This window comes from Eupeodes corollae, chromosome 1 (assembly GCF_945859685.1).
Source record: "Eupeodes corollae chromosome 1, idEupCoro1.1, whole genome shotgun sequence".
NCBI lineage: Eukaryota > Metazoa > Arthropoda > Insecta > Diptera > Syrphidae > Eupeodes > Eupeodes corollae.
In genome coordinates, this window is record NC_079147.1 from 174,435,786 (window position 1) to 174,460,131 (window position 24,346).

Here is a 24,346-nt window from a genome sequence, read left to right on the forward strand (position 1 = left end):
AATAAGGAGTCCTATGCTTCCTGCATTAAGCATTGAAAACCAGTGGCAACATTGCCTTGCAGCTATCAGAGATGCCGCCTCTGAAGTGCTAGGTTTCGCACGGCCACCACAGCGAAACCCCTGGTTTGACGACGAATACCGGCAAGCTCACGCAGCGAAACAAGAGGCATACAAAACGGCGCTGCACAAAAGGACTAGAGCTGCTCGCGAGCTCTACGAGCAGAAGAGAAGAGAGGAACACCGGCTTCTTAGACGGAAAAAAAGAGAGCATGAGAAGCGCGCGATCGAGGAGATAGAGGGATGTCACAACAGAAATGAGGTTCGTAAATTTTACCAAAAGGTAAAAAAAACCTCCCAAGGGAGGTAAAGACGATCAAGGGAGCATCGTAGTAGAACCACAGTCGATGCTGAGAATATGGAAAGATCACTTCTCCAAATTATATAACAAAACTCAACCGTCAACACTAGAGGCACAATGTTCCAAAGATCCATCCAGTTACTCGGATACGCAGATGATATTGGCATAATTGGAAGATCAAAGCGTGATGTCAGTGGAGCGTTTTTGAGCATTGCGACGGAAGCGAAGAAGATGGGTTTAGTGGTCAATGAGGGCAAGACCAAGTATATGCTGTCATCAAAAAAGGACACTGAACGACGACGTATTGGACAAAACGTCACCATGGACAGCTATAACTTTGAGGTAGTTAAGGACCGCTATTAATGCTGACAACGACACCAGCGCTGAAATCAAACGAAGAATAACTCTTGCAAATCGCTGCTTCTTTGGACTTAGAAGGCAATTTAGAAGTAAAATCCTCTCTCAAGCATGTAAAATCACCATCTATAAGACACTCATCATCCCGGTCATTTATGGCGCTGAGGCCTGGACCCTGTCAAAGAAAGATGAGAGCGTCTTAGGATGCTTCGAGAGAAAAATTCTTCGGGTGATTTTTGGTCCCGTACGCATAGATGGAGAATGGAGGAGAAGATATAACGACGAACTGTACGGGCTGTACAGCGACACTGACCTAGTTAGCAGAATTAAAGTCCAACGGCTTAGATGGCTAGGTCATGTAGAGCGGATGGACATCAACGCTCCAGCCCGGAAGGTCTTAGAATCCAATCCCGAGGGACGGCGCAGTAGAGGAAGACCGCTACTCAGGTGGCGCACCCAGGTGGGAGAGGACCTCAACCAACTTGGCGTGCGAAACTGGAGACAGCTAGCTAGGGACCGAGGGCTGGAGACGCTTGTTGGTTGAGGCCCAGGTCCGCCCGGACTGTAGCGCCACCTTAAGTAAGTAAGTAATCTCAAAGTTTTAAAAAGATATTTGAGTCGAAAATCAATTTTTACCAACTTTTGTACATATTTTTAGGTTTTTATTTTTTGTAAAAAAAACTGTCAATTCGATTTTTCTCAACATTTTTCCAAATGTTAAAAACAATATTTCTTATAAGATAAATAAGCTTGAAACCTAAATTTTAAGTTTTTGAAAAGATATTTGAATCGATATTCAATTTTTACGAACTTTGAGTAATGTTTTTTTCAGATTTTTATTTTTTATAAAAAAAACTGTCAATTCGATTTTTCTCAAAATTTTATCAGATGTCAAAAACATTATTTTTCGTTGAACAAAATTGTTTTGGAGATGATATCATATTTCAGTCGTAAAATTTTGGAGGTGACAAATTTTTTCTTCAGTTTTATTGATTTATAAAAAAAGCCGTTATATTGATTTTTTTCAAAAAATATACCTGTTTGGTATCACGTTACAATATATTATATAAAATTTGATTCAAGTCTCTAGCGTTTTTGGTTCGTAAGATATTTAAAAACCACCCACGTTTTTTTCTTAAGAGCCCTTTCTGCATCTTTCTGCCTTATTATCTGTATAAAAAAATTTATTTGAAGTTGATATCTCTTCTGGTTCTTGAGCGAAAAAAACGTCGCGAACGTACGGACGTACAGACGTACGGACGTACAGACGTACAGACGTACAGACGTACAGACGTACGGACGTACAGACGTACACACTTACGGACGTACGAACGTACGTACACACGCACGCGCACAGACATCTTTCTAAAAAAAATTTATTTTGACTCTAAGGACCTTGAAACGCCGAGAAATGTCAAAATTTTCAAATTTGACAAATCGGACCCATTACAATAACTTCCTATGGGAAGTTAATAATGACAAATGCTGCTGGAGTGAGTTTCTAAAATACTTTAAGCGTGTCCAATAGTGTACTTCTAATAAATTAATATTGTATTGACGAATAAAAACAAACTGAAGCAAAATTATATCATTATAGTAATCATTGATATTGAGTTTTAATGATTAACTATATTTAACAATAACATAACTACTTTTAATCATATACTTTTAAATGTGGCAAACTAAAAAGCTTGATATATATTTCTGTACATTTTTTTTTATTTTTTTCCTAAAGCTGAAAAGCTGGTTAAAAAATGAAATTAAAACTCGATGACAACATGTACTGTGAGTGTAAATTCCACTATAGGGAAAAATCAACTTCATTGTCAAAGTGTCATCTGTTTTCATTCTTTTCCCCCGGAGGCAGCTGTCAACTATTAATCACGTTTTTCGTCTTCCTTTAGCCATTTGGCCATTATCCTTAATAGTGCCGTAAAACACTTTCAGCGTGAAAATTTGAAATCGCGTGTCAGAGACCATATTCCAATTAGTCAAGTTTTTCTAGGTATATAAAATCCTAATAGGTGTTATGCGTTGCTCAATGTGTAAAGGTATGGGAATGTAGGAAAATTTTCAAACGTTTCAAAAAAGGAACTATATTCATTCACTATATCCTTATCCACGCAAAAACTCGCAACGTGTCGATGATTTAGCAAAATATCATAGAGAAGACCTTCTTTGACGGAAACACCTTTTAGGCACGCGTTATACTGCACTAAATGATCCCCGAAACATTTTGCCGATGATTAATCACGCTTAGGTCATTGTTGGAGGATGTTATGGCTTTAACCTGTTTTCCTTTCTTTTGTAAAAACAAGGGAGGGGGCATTTGAGATTTTATAGCAATGTATACCAATGGCAGTATAGCTTACGTGTTTTTCGTGCGCCCCGTCGTTGACACAATGAACATGCAATAGCGTGTGTCCTTTTCAGAAGCAGAACTTAATCATATCGTCAGGGTTGACATCTAAATTTGATTTCGTCCTGCTTTCCTGTCTCATGAAAACCTGAAAAAAAAACATTATGAAAGGTCTCCGGCTCTTTTGAATTAACCTTATGATTCCTTTCATCCCTTTATGGTATTTTTTTGATAAAATTCAAAGGATCTTAAAATAAAACTTATTTGTTAACCAAGGCTTCACTAATTTCAATTTATATTATACCCTCTTGCGTGGAAAGCAATTATATGATTGCAAATGTTATGCTGGTTCACATAATATCAACAATTAGTATTCGCCACTTGAGTCAATTGCTTTGAGGATTTTTAGCTTTTTTTCTTTTTAAGGATTGGAACATGGGACTTATTTTATATTACATAATGAGATTTGTGTATTTAAAAACAACATTAAGTGCTCATACACGGAACTTGGAGAAGTCTAATTGAGTTTGTTTATTTACTCGTACAAATTGCTGAGTAGGTATGTACATGTGTCTGTGTATGTACTACGTGGAAAAATTTTTATTTTTTTCAAAGAATATTTGGACATATGAGTGTACGTATAATGTACGACGGGGTGGTCCAAATTTTACTTTGGATGTTATTTGTTTTTTTTTTTTAACTTTCATATTTTATTTTAAGATTTTGAATTCTTTGAGAATGGATACGTTTTTAAAGATACAAAAATATTCCTTGGTAAATTTGCTTTAAAATTTATTTAAAGAATCAAGGAGGGGTCTAATTTAAAACTCAATTAAAGTATAATGTAAAAAAAAAAAAGAAATTACGTAGATTCTAACACAGGTTTTTTTTAATGAAAGCTTTTAAACTGTATGAACTAACTATGCACATGGTAATATTTCATAAGACTTTTTATTCTCTGCATGGAGAAATTCATCGATACAAGCTTGCATTTATCCTTTGTGTTGTTTATACGTTTGAATCAAGAAAAAGGTATCATGCATCTCTGTTCGATTTACCGATGTTTCTCTTTTAACTTTTAACTTCCATTTTGTAACTTTCTATTGTTTATTTCTTTTCATTTAACTAAAAATTCTATTCCCTAAATTAGCGCTAATGACAGATTATAGAAATTGAATGGAGTGCGAAAAGGTTGCAGTTCTAAATAGGTTGGACAAAATGTAGTGCAGGGCATGTTACTGACATTTGTTCAACTTTCTTTGTCGAATTTGGTAATAGCATATAATTACGCTGGAAATTAAGATTTCCGATATAAATGAAAAATAAGCGTTAATTTTATAAAACTACAATGAACTTTATTTATTGAACTGGAACAACCGATTCGTTGTGAAGTTCGTACTAGACTTAATTAATAATATATAAATACATAGAAAAAAGGTTGGTTCTGGCGGGAACAGCATACGTTTTTAAAATAATTGAAACGTTTACTTTAGCTTATTCGCCGAATTCTGTAAAAGGATCGATTATTAACAAAGAAAACGTTTCAAAACAAACCCAAATAAAAAATATAGTATTATATGCGGTCTAAAGCGTAACACAAAAACGGTCTATAATACCTTTATATTAATACGACAGTTGATGTTATTTAATGGCATCAATAGTTGCCCGACTTAATGACGTAATGAGGGAAGTGTCTTCGAGCAAGCCAAGATTAGTAACAATAAGGCATCTGGAAAACGATTCCTGTAATACAAAATAGTGACGTTCTACAAAATATTGATTTGAATTAAAAAATTAAGAAAATAACTATTAACTAACCTTTTGATGACGAACACTTTTGCCTTTATTCCCAGTAATAGAAAAATTAATTATGTACGTAAAATAAAATAATTTAATAATCATCTTATACGATAAAAGTTAATAATTTATTGTGTTGAATGATATTTGAATACAGTGATATTATTTTAAATGAAAGGAGGAATACATTTGAAATATTTGTTTGAAACATGAAAGATTAGGCAACTGTATTCAAAATACCAAATGAGTGTTTCTACTACATAAAGTTGATGATGTTTTGGACAGAAGATGCACATGCATTGGTCACATAAAAAAGTAACTACATATATCCAAACGGGAAGAGTAAATTTACAAATTCAAAATACAAATTTTGATAGTTTTTTGTATAAATAACATTTTAAAACATTGAAAAAACATTGAACATATTTTTGATAACTAACCCAATTTTATGATTTTAATATTTTGTATGTATACAATGTCATAAGATTTTCCTACAATAAAGCGTTCTGTCACCATACCCGCAAAATATGTTGTTGTTTCATAATGTTTTAAAAAATAGGAAATTATTTTACCATCTACAAGTAAAGTTCGACATTTCATTCTTCATAAAAGGTATATCTTTTTAAAGAACAATTGCAATTTTGGAATATTTTGTTTGTTTTTTATAATTTAATAAAAATATTAGTTTTTTTTAAATGTAAGGTATTAATGACCGTTATTTTTGTTTTGTTCTCACTGATCGATTTTTCCAAATATTATTCCATGCTTCTATATGTTCAGCTGGTCAATTTCAACAGTTGCCGAAACCAAAATTTCTTATTCTGTGGACCTTACTATTTTTGAAACAATCGTAGAAAGTAGACTTATGCTGTAAAAAACTTTAAATAAGTACCTACCTACATACAAATACAACACATTCTAGTATAATGAACCGAAATGCAAATTTGATTGCCTATTTGTTGCTGTTACTAAACTATGAATGCACTTTTACCAAATAAACCATTAGACACCTTCTCAAACCATAATCAATGGTTATATCATTGAACAAAATAAATTTCTATCTTGAAATTTAAATTCAAGAAATTAAAGCTTTCTATGTGTTGTGTAGTAAACTTACGGAGTTATATAAAGTTATTGTAGAACACTACCAGTATACATTTTATCTCATATCATTTGAAATGCAAAACTGTACTCCACATCCTTCAGAAGCTTAAATATTATTTTCTATGTGTGATGTGGAGAGAGGTATTGTTGTGGGCGTTTCAATCCAACCATTTAGGATTCATTTGTCCAGACCGGAGCACAAAGCCACATGCCTTGCCCACAGTAGTATAGCCATTATGTCGGAAAAACACCACCCCTCATTTGCAATACAGATAGCTAGTAAGAAAACCTTTTTGATTAAGCACCAAATCACATGCAATCGGTGTTCGGTAAAGTAATTAGGACCAATGGCTAAATGAAGTCAATTCGTATTTATCATTGAATTTGCTTTGTTAGAAAAATATAATGCATTACCTGGTCTTTGGAACACATTTTTTTTACTTGTAAATGTGCTTAATAGTTAATACTTTTCTACTTTTACAAACACTCATTTCATTTCGCATTAACAGCTTTAGTTAAATCAATGATTTTTAACTTTAAAAAAAGAACAAAAACATGCTGAGTTTGGAATCAGAATGATATCGTGTTAAATCAAAATTCATCATTTCTTTTGATAATAAATTTGCACTAAAACTTAATTTTTGACCAAGAACTAAAAAGTGTTCTGATAACTTCATTAAGTTCTTGAAAAACCATATAAATAAATGTTATCTTAGAAATTCAAAGGATAGTTATATCTATATAAAAAAAGGCACATGCTAACTCCCTCGTTAGTTAGTAGCAAGTTTCTATTTTAATTTAAATACAATTTATTCCTTTTCAAAATGCTGTTAGTGGCATTGTAAGTTGTCTTTTGAGTTAATTTTATCGTACCTATCATCACAGAAAGAATTAACATCTGACTTAAGAAGTGGTAAAATTTAAAGACACGCATTTAAACTGAATCTTTTTAGATATATTAGTACCTTGAACAAATAGAGGTGTGTATAAAGCTTTAAAGGGGGTTGTATGTATATCTGCCAAACAACCATCATACAAATCGGCAACGGTTTCCAAATTCACAGTTTATCTTTTTTTCAGCACTGAACATTGAATAGGTTAATCAATTTTCCTTATAAAACCTTTCAAACTTCAATATCTTCAGGAATTCTTTTGGTTCTTAGTTCTTTAGGTTTTAATAATCAAACCTTTTAAACAACCTTAATGAAGAAATCATTTTTCAAAGCGGGTTTCAAGAAGAAATTCAACTCAAAAACCATCTCTTAGCATCATCAAAGTGTATAGACTCTTGTAATTTTTATATTCCACAACCTACGTTTTTACAAAAAAAAAGGTTAAATTTATTTTGCATACATAAAATTTTATAATGCAATTATGTATGTAGAACTTATCAATTAACATTTAACATTTCAATTTTCTAAAATAGTTATGACACATTTTTAAGATATGGAATTTCGAAGAAAAAAATTAATATTTTTTTAATCACCAAAAATAGAAACAATGACATTTTTATAAAGGGGCATTAAGAACCACACCCTCAGCAGCGTTAGACACTCTCCTCCAACTGACACCCCTTGACATCTTCAGTAAACAAGTGGCAGCGAGTACAGCGATAAGACTCGACGCCTCATCTTAATGGACCAATGTGGGGCACTCCATCATTTTGAACCTCTTTGGTTCTATACCAAAGAACATAGACTACACTATTCCTAAACCCCTATTTGGAAAAAACTTCCAGGTATCCATTCCATCAAGAGATGAATGGGAAGACAAAAAACTCCTGGATAACAAAAGTAGTCATTTTTATACAGATGGATCCAAGACAAATCAGGGAGTTGGTAGTGGTGTGTACTCAGAAAAGCTTAATCTAAGCATCTCATTTCGCCTCCCTAATCATTGTAGCGTCTTCCAAGCGGAAATTTTAGCGATCAAAGGGGTTCTCTCCTGGCTAAGAGAAAACGTGATATCAACTTCTGATATCCGCATCTTCTCTGACAGTCAGGCTGCTATTAAATCTCTTGACGGTGTCTCAACCAAATCTCAAACGGCCCTCGATTGTCGATCATCTTTTATGGAGATGGCGCAGCAATTTAACATTTACCTATGTTGGGTGCCGGGCCACAGAGACATCACGGGAAATTGTAAGGCCGATGAACTCGCTAAAAATGGAACCGTCATGCCTATTTCACCTAAAAGGGAGGAGATAGGTATACCGATAGCAACATTTAAACTTATGCTTAAAGAAACAGCTTTTGCGATAGCAAATTCTATAGGTGGCACAATTTACCAACATGCGCAGCCACAAAACTCATATGGCCTTCACTATACCTAAAGCGCTCTAAAGACTTGTTATCTCAAAGCAGACTTCATATTAGCTCCCTAATAGGTGTCCTTACGAGACAATATCTGGGACCCACACTGATATGTTTCCATTAGTCTGTCGATTTGTCTAAAATTTTAACAAAATATTAATAATATTTGTCGGAGATACAAAATTTGAAATCAATATCTCTCTTTGTTCTCTTAAACTATTTCTGAGTTTTTTTTTAAATAGGTTTTCGTGCTTAGTAAAAAAAGCTGTCAATTTAACTCTTCTAAAAAAAAAATAACTAAAAGTTAGTAGGTATCAATATTTTGCATATGAAAGAATAAGTTTAATTTCAATACCTGTTTTTGTTCACAAAGTTTGACACAGAATTAAATCATTTTCAAGTCAATGTCTTTATTTATTCACCTGATATCGGGAACCGAACATCAATTGTTGCCATTAATACTATTTTTTGAAGATTTTATGAAAAAAAACTAAGTTAAAACTAACTAACTAATAGTTGGATTTTTATACAAAATTAACTGAATGTTGAAAACTATATTTTCTATAAGCTGAAATTATTTTGAAGATACTATTTATAACTTTTGTAAAACACCTTTGAATTCGATTTTTCTCATAATTTTACCAGATGTCAAAAACGTTATTTTTCTTTTGCATACTTTTATTTTGGTGATAAATCCATTTTAAGTTCGTAAAATATTCGAGGAGACAATTATTTTGGTTTTTATGTGTAGGAACACCCTTATAATTGAATTTTTTTTCATAATTATACTATTTTGGTATCACGTCACATTTTATAATACAAAATTTTTTTTAAGTCGCTACCCTTATTGGTTCGTGAGATATGTTGAGTTAATCAAAATGTTCACTTTTTGTAATTGCCATGGTAAAAAACTACCCACTCAATTTTCTGGAGTCCTTTCTACATTCTTCTGTGTTATTAGTGGCCTGGAAACCTTGAAACATCGAGAAATTTTAAAATTATTAATTCGACAGATCGGCCCGATTACAATTACTTCCTAATGGAAAGTAATTCTGCTAAAATTAATAAACGGTGATTTTTTAAGAGCTTGAGAACTTTAAAAAAAAAAACGCACAAAATTTGCAAAATCTCATCGATTCTTTATTTGAAACGTTAGATTGGTCCATGACATTTACTTTTTGAAGATAATTTCATTTAAATGTTGACCGCGGCTGCGTCTTAGGTGGTCCATTCGGAAAGTCCAATTCTGGGTAACTTTTTCGAGAATTTCGGCCGGAATAGCCCGAATTTCTTCGGAAATGTTGTCTTCCAAAGCTGGAATAGTTGCTGGCTTATTTGTGTAGACTTTAGACTTGACGTAGCCCCACAAAAAATATTCTAAAGGCGTCAAATCGCATGATCTTGGTGGCCAACTTACCGGTCCATTCCTTGAGATGAATTGTTCTCCGAAGTTTTCCCCCAAAATGGCCATAGAATCGCGAGCTGTGTGGCATGTAGCGCCATCTTGTTGAAACCACATGTCAACCAAGTTCAGTTCTTCCATTTTTGGCAACAAAAAGTTTGTTAGCATTGAACGATAGCGATCGCCATTCACCGTAACGTTGCGTACAACAGCATCTTTGAAAAAATACGGTCCAATGATTCCACCAGCGTACAAACCACACCAAACAGTGCATTTTTCGGGATGCATGGGCAGTTCTTGAACGGCTTCTAGTTGGTCTTCACTCCAAATGCGGCAATTTTGCTTATTTACGTAGCCATTCAACCAGAAATGAGCCTCATCGCTGAACAAAATTTGTCGAAAAAACACATTTCGAACCGAACACTGATTTTGGTAATAAAATTCAATGTTAGTCTATTCATGATGAAATGTCAAAGCATACTGAGCATCTTTCTCTTTGACACCATGTCTGAAATCCCGCGTGATCTGTCAAATACTATAGCATGAAAATCCTAACCTCAAAAAAATCACCCTTTATAAACGATAGTAACCACTAACATTGCACTTTGTTTTACAATGTCAACAAGCATTATATTTAAGCTTTTATATGTAAGTTAATCGATTTAAAAATGTAATTGCCAAATTTTATAGTAAATTAATTTCCGTCGAAGTGAGTACAGTTACTTATTTACCAAGTGAGTTCTGTGTGTTTCAAGTACTTGTCCTCAACAAAATGTTAAAAACAAAAAATGTGGTTGGCTTCTTACCTGCAAACAAATATTAATCTTCAGAAACAGGTATTTCATTAATTTAATGTTACTTTCTGAATTGTTTAATTAATTAAAAGTATACATTTATTTATAATTTGAATTTTAGTTGATATAGCTATATCAATATAATTTTGCCACCTAACTATAAATGTCTGTATTTAACTATGTACAATAGTTTCCTATAAGTATATCAGGCTAAAACCATTAAAGATGATACAAATATTTTTAATTTATGCTTATCATAATTCATTTGTTTTTATAATATTCATAAATATTTGAATATGAATATATACAAAATGTATACCTATTTATATGTTTTAAATAAACTGTATAAACAAATGCTGGTTAAATTACAATTAATGGTGTTCCGGCATTGGAGACATAAAAAAGGAAATTTAAATAGTGGTTTGAAAATATGAAAACAATTATCAACGAAACACAGAGAAAAAAATGGTATTTTATTTTTGTAAAAAGAAGGGAGAATTTATAATTTTATTTAAAACTTGACGTACTATTACCTCCCCATAGGAAGTTATTGTAATCGTCCCTTAAATCTAAATCAAACAGTAGAGATATCGACTTTAAATAATTTTGTTTATGCAGATAATAACACAGAAATGTTGGCAACAATATTTTGCTCATGACAAAATTAGTTAATCTGTGTTTCTTAACGAGATTTTTAGTCTAAAACCAATTTTTGAAAGTTGTTACTTCTTATAAATTTTTGTAAGGACCATAGTATTACGTTAACCTAAACATAATACATATCTACGTCATTCATTTAACATTTGCGTTTTTCCAAAAAACATAAGGTTTAAGAAATAATGGCAAATAAAAAACGGAAAAATCTTGTCGCTATCCATGTGACAAGAAGTGTATATTTTAAAATTTAACTGAAGTATCTAGTGTTATTGGTTCGTGAGATATTTTGGGTCAAACAACATTTTCACTTTTTTTTCTAAATTGCTATGGTAAAAAACCAGGCACTCAATGTTTTTGAGAGTCCTTTTTGCATCTTTCTGTGTCATTATCTGTATAGCAAAATTTATTTGAAGTGGATATCTCTATTGCTTCTTGAGATATTAACGGCGAAAAAAGTTTCCCGAACAACCGGGCTTATGAACTTAAAAACGTACATATACACGCCCATACACATATCTCTCTAAAAATAGTTGATTTAGATTGGCGGTAGCATTGTTAATTGCTTAATTTTGAAAAACTATGAACCAATGATTCCATCAACACATAAACTTCACCATTCCACGTTTTTTAATAGATTAAAAGGTATAACCTAATAAAATACTGAAAATACTACACAAATTCAAGTCAACTGATAGTTTGAATTTCGGCACAGAAAATTTTTTGAATTGGTAAAAATTTTTGATATTAAAAAAAATATGTAACTTCAGCAGGGAATAGTTAAATTGATCATTATATTCAGGTTAAATCATTAGAACTTTGAAGCGTGACTTCAACAAATCAACTCTAAAATAAAAGAATATAATATCCTTAGTACTCGAGAAAATTATCTGAATCAGCTGGAAGTTTATAACAAGATTTATTTTCTTTGAAATTAATTTTTTTAGGAACGTTTATGCTGTTGTTTGCATATCTAATAACATTTACCTAATTGTTTAAAATTTCGGATGTGTCGCGTACAAACACAGATAGTTTTATTTACATTACATACAAATATTGCCCTCTTGCTCTACCAATCTATTCGTAGTTATCATATTTTATTCAAAATGTTCTTTTACTTAGCATAATCCTAATTTGAGGTTTTTAATGATAAGCTTATACTAATACAACATTTTTCCCTATTTCCGCAATTCATATTTTAGTTAACGACAATAAATACCACTTAAACATATCGTTAAGACTAATATCAACAAAACATTTTACCCGCACTAGCCCATTAAGAAAACCAATAAAACACCCTGAAAACAAAAAAATATGTGTACAAGAAAACTACACATTCACACACTACTTTTACATCATACGAGTGATAGGTCTGCAGATGGTGTTCATAAAACTCATCGCCTCACAATCATTATTTGGCAATAAACCGCATGCGGTAATCGCAAATCATCATCTTCATCATCGCTGTACACTATGGCCACCATCCTCTTCCGCCAGCGTTCTTCGTACTGTTTTTTTTTTTTTTTCAAACAAAAAATTTACATGGTGTCGAGTTTCCCATAACCAGTTTCACGCTTAAGATAAGGATTGTGAGGCCAGAACCAAAAACCCTACGAGATGAATGCCCACATTCAGCCGGGTCAACGATTTCTGGCAAACTGCCGGCCGACTCATTTTTTCCGGTTTATTTGCCTCTCATCCTCTCATCAGGATTGATGTTGTTTTGTATGATGTTTGACAAAGAATATTCTAAATCAACAATATTGAAACTGAAGGTATATTGAGAAAAGAGAGGTCCCTTTTGCAGAAATGTCATTTTAGAGCTATAAAGTGTCAGATCAGAAGTGAAGAGAGTACTAAAAATGAAATGCGCATGATTGTTTTATAGTACTTTTGCCTTGAATATTACGTCTGCAAAAAGATACTTTTTAAGAGCTTCATGCATGTTGTTCCTCCATACCAAATAATAATATTACAGCGAGGACACAGGAATATCTTTGTGATCCTTGTATAATCAGTGCGTGGCTTAAGTAAATTAGTTTAGTTTGGTCTTAACTTTTGTCGATTGTGGTCGCGTTAGTCTCTGCTTTATAAATGAAATTCATTCAAATCGAAAAAAGGAAACATACTTTTCAAACTAAAACTAAAATAGTTGTCAACGAATTTCGTCTGTTTTTCACAAATTAAAATAAAAGTCGTGTGGGATAAGACGAGGTATTTTTTTGTCTATCTAACAAACTTTAAAAATACGTATTGTGCGAAGACGACGTGTTATTTTTGTGTTTATTTGCTGAAAATTAAAAAATAATAGCAAAAATATATCATGTAGGAGTATACACGATACGTTGTGTTTATTACTTAATCGTAGTTATTGTCTCTTGCATGCACGAAATAAATAGCTCTGCCATAGCAAGGATAACACCAATATACCTAGTTAGGTTTCCCTTTCATTCACACCGCACTGCGAATAACACAATTTATTTTTTCACAGAAAAAGGAACCTTCAGTCATCGCGTGACACTTGTAATTTAGTGTTTGCAAAAGTTAGTTAAAAAAATAAACCAGTAATGTGAACTCTCCTTCCTTTTCATTTGAATGATAGAGAGTGACAAGGATTTGACGGGTAATAAATATCAAAAACCCGAATGATAACCTGCAAAAAGATATGACTAGTAGAATTTAATGTCTATAACAACAACAACAACAACAAAAACAAACTCAATCAGGAGGCCACACAAAAAAACAGATACCCTCTCGTTAAGCTTATCAACGAGAGAAGGTGGCTCCTTTACACGCTTTGGCAAAATTAATAGACAACATCTGTTAACAGTGTGGTATGGTCAATTTCCATCCTTAGTTTTGACCTTAAGTTCATAAAGAAAAAAATAACCCTCAAAAGGTGTAATCAGTGAAGTGTGCTGCCAAAAGGATACGCTTATACGGTAATACAAAGGAATTTCTATAGGTACTTACCTATACCTAGTCTTAATTTTTATTGTTTGACCCCGACAATAAAGCGACAATAACAACAAACAAAAAAGGATACCTATCTCGTATATTTTATGAAATTGAGTTGACATTTCAACAAACTGTTACATATCTGCTATCTCCCTTGTTATCCTCGTATTTCTGTTTTGTGTCGACTTCAAATTTACTTCTTGAATTCGAGAAAGCACAAAAGAAGTGCTGAAAAAAGTATCTTGTATCTTTTGTGGCGCCCTCTTTTGATCCCTATTGTCATTGGGTTTTAGTGAGAAAAAAATATGACGACAATGATGTTGGTGAAGTCAACATTATAAAAGATAAACAAGTGTAAATTTTTCCTTTTTTATTTTTAATTTTATTTTCTTAGTCATTGAATGATTTGAGTCTCTTTTGTATTTTTGACAAAAAAAACACTCCATTCCTTAAAAAAAAATTATAGATAGATACATGTGCCGCAAATAAAAGTCACTTGTTTTTATTGTTTTGGAAAACCGCGCTTGGTGTTTTTTCTACTGTTTTTTTTTTCATAGATAGAGAGGTGTTGGAAAGAGCATTATCCTCGAGGGGAGACAATAATTTATATCATCAATATGAGCAAATATTTGGTTCCGCGTGTGCACGTGTTTTTGGGAAAATAAAATAATGAATGATATGCGGTTAGACGAGTCGTGGTAAGAGAACTTTGTTTGTTGCTATTCCGTTGGCTTTTTAAATCGGAAGGGGGTTGAAGAAAACATGACACGAATAAAACTGAAACGCAAGGATGTACTTCATTTGATGGGTGTCATCAATATTGTTGGATTGATACATTATGGATATTGTGAGCCGAACAACTCAGATGAACAGGATATGTCACATTTTGGTAAGTGTTTATAGAGGCTTTTGATAAGGGCATATTTTTGTCTTAAGGTCGATGGTTCTTGGGTAAAATATTTTTCAGAAGTTAATAGCAGTTCTTTAAGTTTTACGTTTTTATTTTCAATATATCAGGTATACATATGTGTAAAGTGTATATGAAGTATGTCAATACATATATTTACTAGCTTTCAGTGAAACTGATAGCTTATAATAATCTATATAACTATAAAGATGTATTCTCAGTTTTTGAGTTACATAAAAAAACTTCCTCAATTGAAGAGAAACCCTGACGAGCAAAAGCAATTTTTCATCTTTGGTATACGCAATCATTTCTACACTAAAGGATTCAGCAGGGTTTTTGTTTCAAAAAAGTATCGTAATCATACAACTATTGGACATATTCATAGTCTAATTGAACTAGAGTCTACATTTAACATCCATTTAAGACGTTAAGAATGCAAAGAATTTTGCAGCTCTGTTTAGTTAGAAACAGGTCAAAGGTATATTCTACTACAATTCTTGACCAATTTCATTCGAACCTATTAAAAAAATCTCTTATTGTGGTAGAAATACGTACATAAGAAGCTAAAATCACATTAACTAATGTCATTTTGACGCTGTTAAGGCTTGGAGACTTGGTGATATAGACAAAACTTTCATTGAAGTTCGATCTTCAATATTTAGAAGGTCACAGTGAAGGTGTAATAGACAAAGAGAGTTGCTTTGTTAAGGCTTCGAGACTTGCAAATATAGACAAACCTTTCATTGAAGTTCGATCTTCAATATTTAGAAGTTCACCGTGAAGGTGTAATGATATGTAATTTGAAACTTTATTGTTTTTGATGATTATCTCACTTAAAATCTTTGTTTTGAGGATATATGTGCGGATGTATTTAATGATTATCAGTAATGAAAATCATAGGTATAGTAGATACTTCAATACTCATATAAACTGTATTGAACAATGTTTTTGCGTCCGGTGTAGATATGCAGGAGTCGTGGTTTACCGCAGGTGTTTAACATTAATTAGTTTAGCTATTGATTATGATTTGGATGAGTGGTATAAAAACACTGTCCTCCCTGGCATCTCCAGTTAAGACTGTATGCTTAATAATATGCCTTTTTAGTTCTTATTATATTTGAAGGATAAACTAAATAATACAAAATAAGCACTAGAATTACTTTTGATTGTATTTATGTTTCACTATTTCGGACACAATGGCTTACACTTACAAGATTTTTTAGAACCATTTAAGATAAATATTGTGATCATAAATTATGTAAGTGTTATAAGTCCAACGGATTTTACAGCGAACTCTAAAATAGTTAAAAAATGTTAGAATTTGTTAGTTATTGACAGTTATCGTTATTTTAGTTCATTTCGCACAATACCATACCTGCATAATTATAGCCTTTATCGTTTTCTGATACATAAGCTATATTATCGTAATATTTCTGGAAATCAATTCAGTAGTATTTGCGGGAAAAAGTAAAGAGCATCTATAATAAAAATCTTTACCGGCAGTAGGCTTGAAGTTGTCTTCATATTTCCGCTGGTTTTGGAGCTATCCGTAAAGGCGGTGGATATTTTGACTGTGTTTTTCATTGATTCCTTTAGCACTGATTTTTGTAAGGCTACTGTGTTAAAATACATGCACGTCTTAAAAGTATATTTAAAAGTCAATAAGTAAATATACTTTTAAGACGTGCATGTATTTTAACACAGTAGCCTTACAAAAATCAGTGCTAAAGTGTTTTTTTTTTTTTTTAATTTTGTATGACCAACGTAATTGATTTTTCAGTTGCGGTATTGTGATAGGGCCTTAGTGAAAATGCAGTTTCGGCTGATAATTTTCATAAAATAGATCGAGATGAGGTTCGAGTTGTCCTCATGGCAACTTTTTCTTTAGCAAGGCGCCAGTTATAGCTATCATTGAAATCGATCAGGAAAAATGTTTGAATCGATATCTGAGGATGTTTACCTTTGATTAGAAATTAAAATTATATACTGACCGATCGGAAATCACACAAGGAATTTTTTTTTGAGAAAAAAAGTGTTATTACGCATTTATTTTTCTTTAAAAATTTATTTTTCTATTTTCCGGACGAAAATTCATTTTTCTGAACTGCTGATACTTTTATGTTCAAAAGTGAAACGAATCGTTCCACTAATTTGTGTTCCAATTTCACACAATTCCAATGACAGATTTCTGTAACTTAAAGTTTTTCGGTGGACTTCAATCAGGAAATTTTTTTCAATGACAGACATTTTAAATGACAGCTGTAAACGACCTGCCAAGAAAATTGCAATGTTTGTTTTCAATGATGGCGTCTAAGCATCCAATTTTCAAACCAAGTTTGCTCATCTTATCTATTATGTCGTTACCAGCCACCCCAGACTTAAAGTTGTCTTAATGTTTTGAGAAATCGATTTTTGAAGTATTTTTACGAATACAATGAAAACCTTCAAAAGTATGTTAAAACATTTACATATATTATAATGTGATACCAAATAAATTTATTAAAAAAAATCCATTTAACGATTTTTTATAAACCAAAAAAATTGAAAAAAAATGTATCCCCTTGAATATTTTACTAACAAAAAATTATTTTATGTGTAAACATTTATTAATATTTTGAGAAAAATCAAATTCATAGTTTTTTTTTTATAAAAAATTAAAAACATAACTTCAAATTACTTCAAACTAATTTTATCTTATAAGAAATATTGTTGTTAACATTTGGTAAATTTTGAGAAAAATCGAATTGACAGCTTTTCTTACAAAAAATACAAACCAAAAATTAAAAATATTGTCTTCAAACTAATTTTATCTCACAGAAAATATTGTTTTCGACATTTAGTAAATTTTGTATAAAAATCCAACAGTCCGTTTTTCATAATAAAATCAAAATATTTTTAAATACTGTATGGTCAAAATTCTGTACGATACTGTATGGTCATAATACTGTATTGTTAATATTCTGTATTTCAAAATACTCTACATTTAAAATAATGTGTCTCAAAATGCTGTATTGTCAAAATACTGAATCTCACAATACTGTATAATACTTGAAGTTTCAATTCAATTAGTTTAGTGCAATTGTTGATTAAGATAGAAACAATTAATGTTCAAATGTGAGAGGGATCAAATGGCATAAGATGAAAATTCTGTATTTGAAAATGCTGTAAATAAAGTTAAAAAATAAAAACCTTTTTGATAATGTAAAAAGTGCTCAATTTTTTAAATTGTCAAAATGATTTTTATTTTTTAGCCTTATTTACAGCATTATCAAATACAGAATTTCGATGTAAAGATTTTTGAAATACAGAATTTTAAGATACAGCATTTTGATCATGCAGTATTTTATACATAGAGTATTTTGAAATACAGGAGTGATATCGGCTAAGCTGATTGTTGATAATTGACCATGAAAATAAACGAATTTGATCTTTGTAAGGTGATAGTCAAATTGATACCTAAAAATCTGTCACAACAAAAATGTGATAGTCGTTTTCAAACAAATATGTTTATTCCGAATAGAGCTACCAGACACACAAACGACTGGAACATTTTCTTAGTTAGCTATTTTTCGATCAAAAAACACATTACTATCACTGTGACCGAAAAATCTTACGAGATTCCAAAAAAATCAAGAAAAGTAAGAATTAAATACAAACATAGCTAATTTGATACTTCTATTTAGTTGTTTTCAAGTTAGAATCAATTTAAAATTTCACCATGGCAACAATGAATTTTGACAATTTGAATCTGAAAATGTTCAATCGAATTGAATTGAGTTGAATCATTTTACACAGACGGAATGAATATGATAGTCAATTATCACCTTAGGCGATTCCACCCCAGCATTTTGAGATACAGTATTTTGATTCATACAGCATTTCGAACCCAATCCCAAGACAAATTGACAGATGGAATGGGAAGTTACCAGTGTGGGTAGCATCGCAGACACTTTTTTTTTATTTAAATTATTTTGTGCATTAAATTCACAGTTACTGGCACGGATGCGGTACTTTTCAATACCTTATTGTAGAAGTTCACAAAGTTTAAGTATATAAATATTTATCACTGATTCAATTATAGTTGACAATAACGGTTTCATGAATTTAAGGATTGTCAAAAGTTCTGGGAAGTATTTTAAAAAATAACATCATTAAATGCTATTTTAACAGATTTTGTTTTTATAAATGTAAACATGTTATGTCAGTGAAAGACCATTATCATTTATTTTTTGGCTTCTAAAAAACTTTCAACATTAGTATACATTTGTTAATTAGCTTATGAAACTTATACGTTTTTTTTATTATTTTAAATTTATTTTTGCAAAATTCACAATAAACGCGAAAATTATAATTTATAATATTTGATTGAATTTTATATAAATAATTGCTTCCTAGTCCTGAATTAACACATTATAATGTTGCATCATTATCCTGATTATTAAAAGAGTGTGTATATAGTTATCAATGCGATCATTTATAGATAGAGCTTTGAGTGTGTAGGCAGGTAGAAAATTGTCCTGCATTGCAATAAATATTTGATAGCAATAAAATACATCTGCGTAGGATATGGTCAAAGAAATTTCTCTTTATGTTTAAATATAATTTTTTTTTTATTTTTTAACCTAAAATTTATTTATATTTGTGGATGTATGTTAATAATTGAAAGTAGGTTAATAAAATCAAACTAAGATCTACATTATAACTGTTTGTGCTAAGTATAATATGAACTATATACATATACAAAATGTCCTCATTTACAAAGTATAAAGTTAAGTTCGAATTTAGTTTGTTTAAATGAGATATATTGACGTTGACAAACGGGTATAAAAAGAATTTAAAAAAAGAGGCTGGGATGCGACCCACACTGATAACTTCCCATCCAGTCTGTCGATTTGTCTTGCTTAAAAGTTTGTCTTTATGTACTCGTATCAATTTTTACCAAATTTGGGTACTCTTTTTGTAGATTTTATTTTTTATATGAAAAAACGGACTGTTGGATTTTTATATTAAAATTACTGAATGTCGAAAACAATATTTTCTGTGAAATAAAATAAATTTCGAGCCAATATCTCAAAGTTTTGAAAAGATATTTGAGTCGAAAATCAATTTTTACCAACTTTTATACATTTTTTTAGGTTTTTATTTTTTGTAAAAAAAACTGTCAATTTGATTTTTTTCAAACTTTAATTGTATGTTCACAACAAGATTCTTTGAAAGATAAAAGTCAATTAAAGCCAATATCTCAAAGTTTTGAAAAGATATTTGAGTCGAAAATCAATTTTTACCAACTTTTATAATTTTTTTTTTTTAGGTTTTTATTTTTTGTAAAAAAAACAGTCAATTCGATTTTTTTCAAACTTTAACTGAATGTTGACAACAAGATTTTTTGAAAAATAAAAGTAAATAAAAGCCAATATCTCTAAGTTTTGAAAAGATATTTGAATCGATATTCAATTTTTACGAACTTTGAGTAATGTTTTTTTTAGATTTTTATTTTTTATAAAAAAAACTGTCAATTAGATTTTTCTCAAAATTTTATCAGATGTCAAAAACATTATTCTTCGTTGCACAAAATTGTTTTAGGGATAAAATCATATTTCAGTCGTAAAATTTTGGAGGTGACAAATTTTTTTTTTCAGTTTTATTGATTTAAAAAAAAACCGTTATATTGATTTTTTTCAAAAAATATACCTGTTTGGTATCACGTTACAATCTATTATATAAAATTTAATTCAAGTCTCTAGCGTTTTTGGTTCGTAAGATATTTAGGGTTAACCAAAATTTTCCCCTTTTTTTCAAACTGCTATGGTAAAAAAAACCACCCACGCAATTTTCTTGAGAGCCCTTTCTGCATCTTTCTGCCTTTTTATCTGTATAAAAAAATTTATTTGAAGTCGATATCTCTTCTGGTTCTTGAGCTATGGACGACGAAAAAAACGTCGCGAACGTACGTACGTACAAACGTACGTACACACGCACGCACAGACATCTTTCTAAAAATCTTTTATTTCGACTCTAGGGACCTTGAAACGTCGAGAAATGTCAAAATTTTCAATTTGACAAATCGGACCCATTACAATAACTTCCTATGGGAAGTTAATAAGTGGCTGAGATGCGACCCACAATGATAACTTCTAATACGTCTGTGTTTTTTCTTTAACTTTAACAAAATACTGACAATGATGATAAATTAAATTTCATTTCAACATTTGTTTTTGATGTCGAGCTTTATAGTTGAAAACTAATTTTTACGAATTATCGGGTTCTTATAAAAAATTATCTTATGTTAACAACATTTAGCAAAGAACGAAATAATTTTGAAGTCAATATGTTCTTTTGTTTTCAAAATCTCTCTAAAAATCTTTGATTAAGATTCTATTCTAAAAATTTTCTGACCGAATACAATAATTTCCCATGGGGTCATCGAAAAGTTTTAAAAATTACAGCTAGCATTCTAATATATGAAAATGAATATGCATCTATATTATATACATATTTAATTTATTGACGTCAAACAGGAAGAATACCCAATTCGAAATCAGTAGACATTTTGAAATAAAATAAGGTCAGTTTTCATCTGTTGGTCATATTACCCTTAAGCGAAGTAAAGACTTTCAACAGTTTGGTTTGTAGGGGAAATCCTGCAACCCCCCGCTTAGGTAAATTACAGGTATAAGTAAGCACAAGTATTTATTATATGTGTGAGGCAGGGTCCATGAAAGGTTTTATTTGCATTTAACACTTTTTTTAGTTTATCTTATTATACCTGGGAGCCCTGCCTTTGATAAGATTTATCTCTATTCATTTATTTTTTAGCAATTTTGTCAGTGTATACGACAATAAGAAATTTACTTAAAGTAACAACTTTTATGTTTCTATAAATTATACATATGAAGGTGCTCGTTATATGAGCAATAATTTAAAATCATGGCATATGTATCATATTCTTCCTGTTATAAAATTATATGGGAATGTACTGCAAAAAAAATTAAAAGAAGCACATTCACAAATATTTCTGTTTTCAATTTGATATTAGAATATTGATTCCTTCACCTCTCTAATAAGGAAATCCCGTTTACACAAAGGCTTATTATTTAATTTTTATTCATAGAGATGTAAAACAAAATTAAATCTACATAAAAGATCCAAATCAATTTCTTAAAACAAAAACTAAGATCAAGTGTACAAAATTTATATTTTCAAATATGTATACTTAAATACACCATTTTTTTAAAATTATCTGAATAATATAAAGACTTTATTTAATTCTTATGAGTTCACAAATGATCGTTTAAATGGTATGGGCGAAATTGTGAAATAAATTATCACCATAAATGTTTAATGCCCCAATAGAAAAAATATAAACCCTCACATCCAACAAGTTTGTAATACTTTTACATAAATAATATGCTGAATTCAAGATTGAGAATCGTTAACTGTTTGAAAGTTCTGAAACCTTAAGTTTCAGTAATAATAAACTACCATCATATTTTTAGTTTGTTTAAAATCTGGACACATGAAACTAAGGCCTTGCTTTAAGAATTGTCATTATTGATATCTTGATTTATTCGTTTAATTTTTTGACTCCAAAATTCCATATATTATATAATTTCATCGTTTTCATCAGTATATTAATAGAATATCAACTTGTTATTAAATGTACCATGGCAGCACTTAAAAAAACTGTATTACAAAAGTAAATGCACTAATTTCAATTATATAAATAATAATAGTGTCAGCAATAAAAGTGACATTAGGTCCATTAGACGTGTTTTCTTGGCACAGCTATCCGTATCCGCAGTGGGAGCTTCCATGTGTAACAAATACAACACGCAGCTGCGGATAAAACTGAAATTTAAATCTGGCTGCGGATTGGTTAGGTAAGGCTGGGTTATAGTGGCAGTCTAAGATGGAAACGGACACACTTAGGCCAGTTTAATGGCCCATTGTGATACCACATGAATATTGAGGCTTCCTCCTAAGCTCAATGGAACCAGTTTGAGTCTCTTACGAAACGTGAGAGGCTGATTATACTGATATGATTTAGATCGTTAAAGAAGAATTCTCCTAGGTAATTCTTGCGTTTTGAAGCCAGAGCAGGTCATGTCCAGAGAAGATGAAGAACTGTTTCTCCCTCTTCCTTGGCTGCGGACAAAAAATTGACATTTTTCGAGTATCGATACTCGATCGGAGAAAGATTGAATTTCTTATGTTTGTAACTCAGATTTTCAGGGTGGAAAAACTGTCACAAAATGAGTTAGTCATACCTTTAGAGTTGAGTCAAATTTGTGAATCTGAAAGAGGTGGTAAAGTGAGGAAAAATCTCAGATTTCATTATCTATTTGAGACTTGAGATACAAAAAATTTATTCGAGATGCACACGCACACGTGTTTAAAAAAACACACTTCTAGGTTTGAAATTTTTTGAACACTTTAAGTTTAAGTTAAGTTTATATAAAGAGATTTCGTAAGCAATTTCAAAACTAGATTTCATCTACTGTTTGCCATTAAAAATCTGAAAATTTTCACAAAAATTTCAAAGGCAATTAGAAAACGACATACATAAGTTAAACATTTTTTTAAGTTTTCTGACCACAAAATCAAAAACAATGATGCAGAAAAAATAATTTTTGTAGTTATTTTTAAAAACAAATGGCGCTGCAAAGAACACAATTTTTTGTAATTTTGTAAATGTACTACTTTTTGCCAAAAGTGGCCGTCACAGTTAAGTAAGGTTATTTATACAAGTTTTGACAGTTTACGAATCTCCATATTGTCAAAATTGAACTTTAAAAGTCTTCCACATTTCACATGGGCCAACTATAAGAACATCAATTTTATAATAATTTTGACATGATTTTGAATTTCATTAAATACTGTTGTCTTTTTATCTTGAGTTACTTTATTACCAGCAAAAATGGATATGAAAAATAAAATGAAATTGCATTGAATAAATACAAGATTTTAATTCTCCGTCACTTTTTTATACTACCTGGCACAACAACGGGAAAGAAAAAAAAACACGAAGTTGATCTAAAATTCAGATCACAAAAGCATTGAAGAATCTGTTTTTTTTTTCTTTTCGGTAGTCATGTTTTGAAAAGATTCAATACCAACAAGACCCCATCTATTGCTGAACAGAATCAGTTTTCCAAAATCCAAAATCTTCTCCGATCCAGTTGCAGGAACAAATGTAAATAAAAAAATGTAAAGCTGAAAGCGAAAATTCCAATAAAGGAGGCTTAAGCGTCTCTGTAATCCCCACTCCTCGTCCTTATGTTGTATATTTTTATGCTCTGTCAGTGCCATGCACTGCGGATTTTTGCTTTCATCCCAAAGGTATG

At 31.1% G+C, this 24,346-nt stretch overlaps 1 protein-coding gene across 1 annotated transcript in view; it reads left to right on the forward strand.

The window, feature by feature from the left end:
- The first annotated feature begins 13,155 nt into the window (after positions 1–13,155).
- Positions 13,156–24,346, forward strand: part of LOC129940568 (opioid-binding protein/cell adhesion molecule homolog) — a 92,127-nt gene continuing 80,936 nt past the window's right edge. Inside the window, 2 exon segments of the mRNA XM_056048947.1 lie at positions 13,156–13,351; positions 14,653–14,984. Coding sequence (XP_055904922.1) covers positions 14,858–14,984 — 127 coding nt within the window. The 5' untranslated portion in view covers positions 13,156–13,351; positions 14,653–14,857.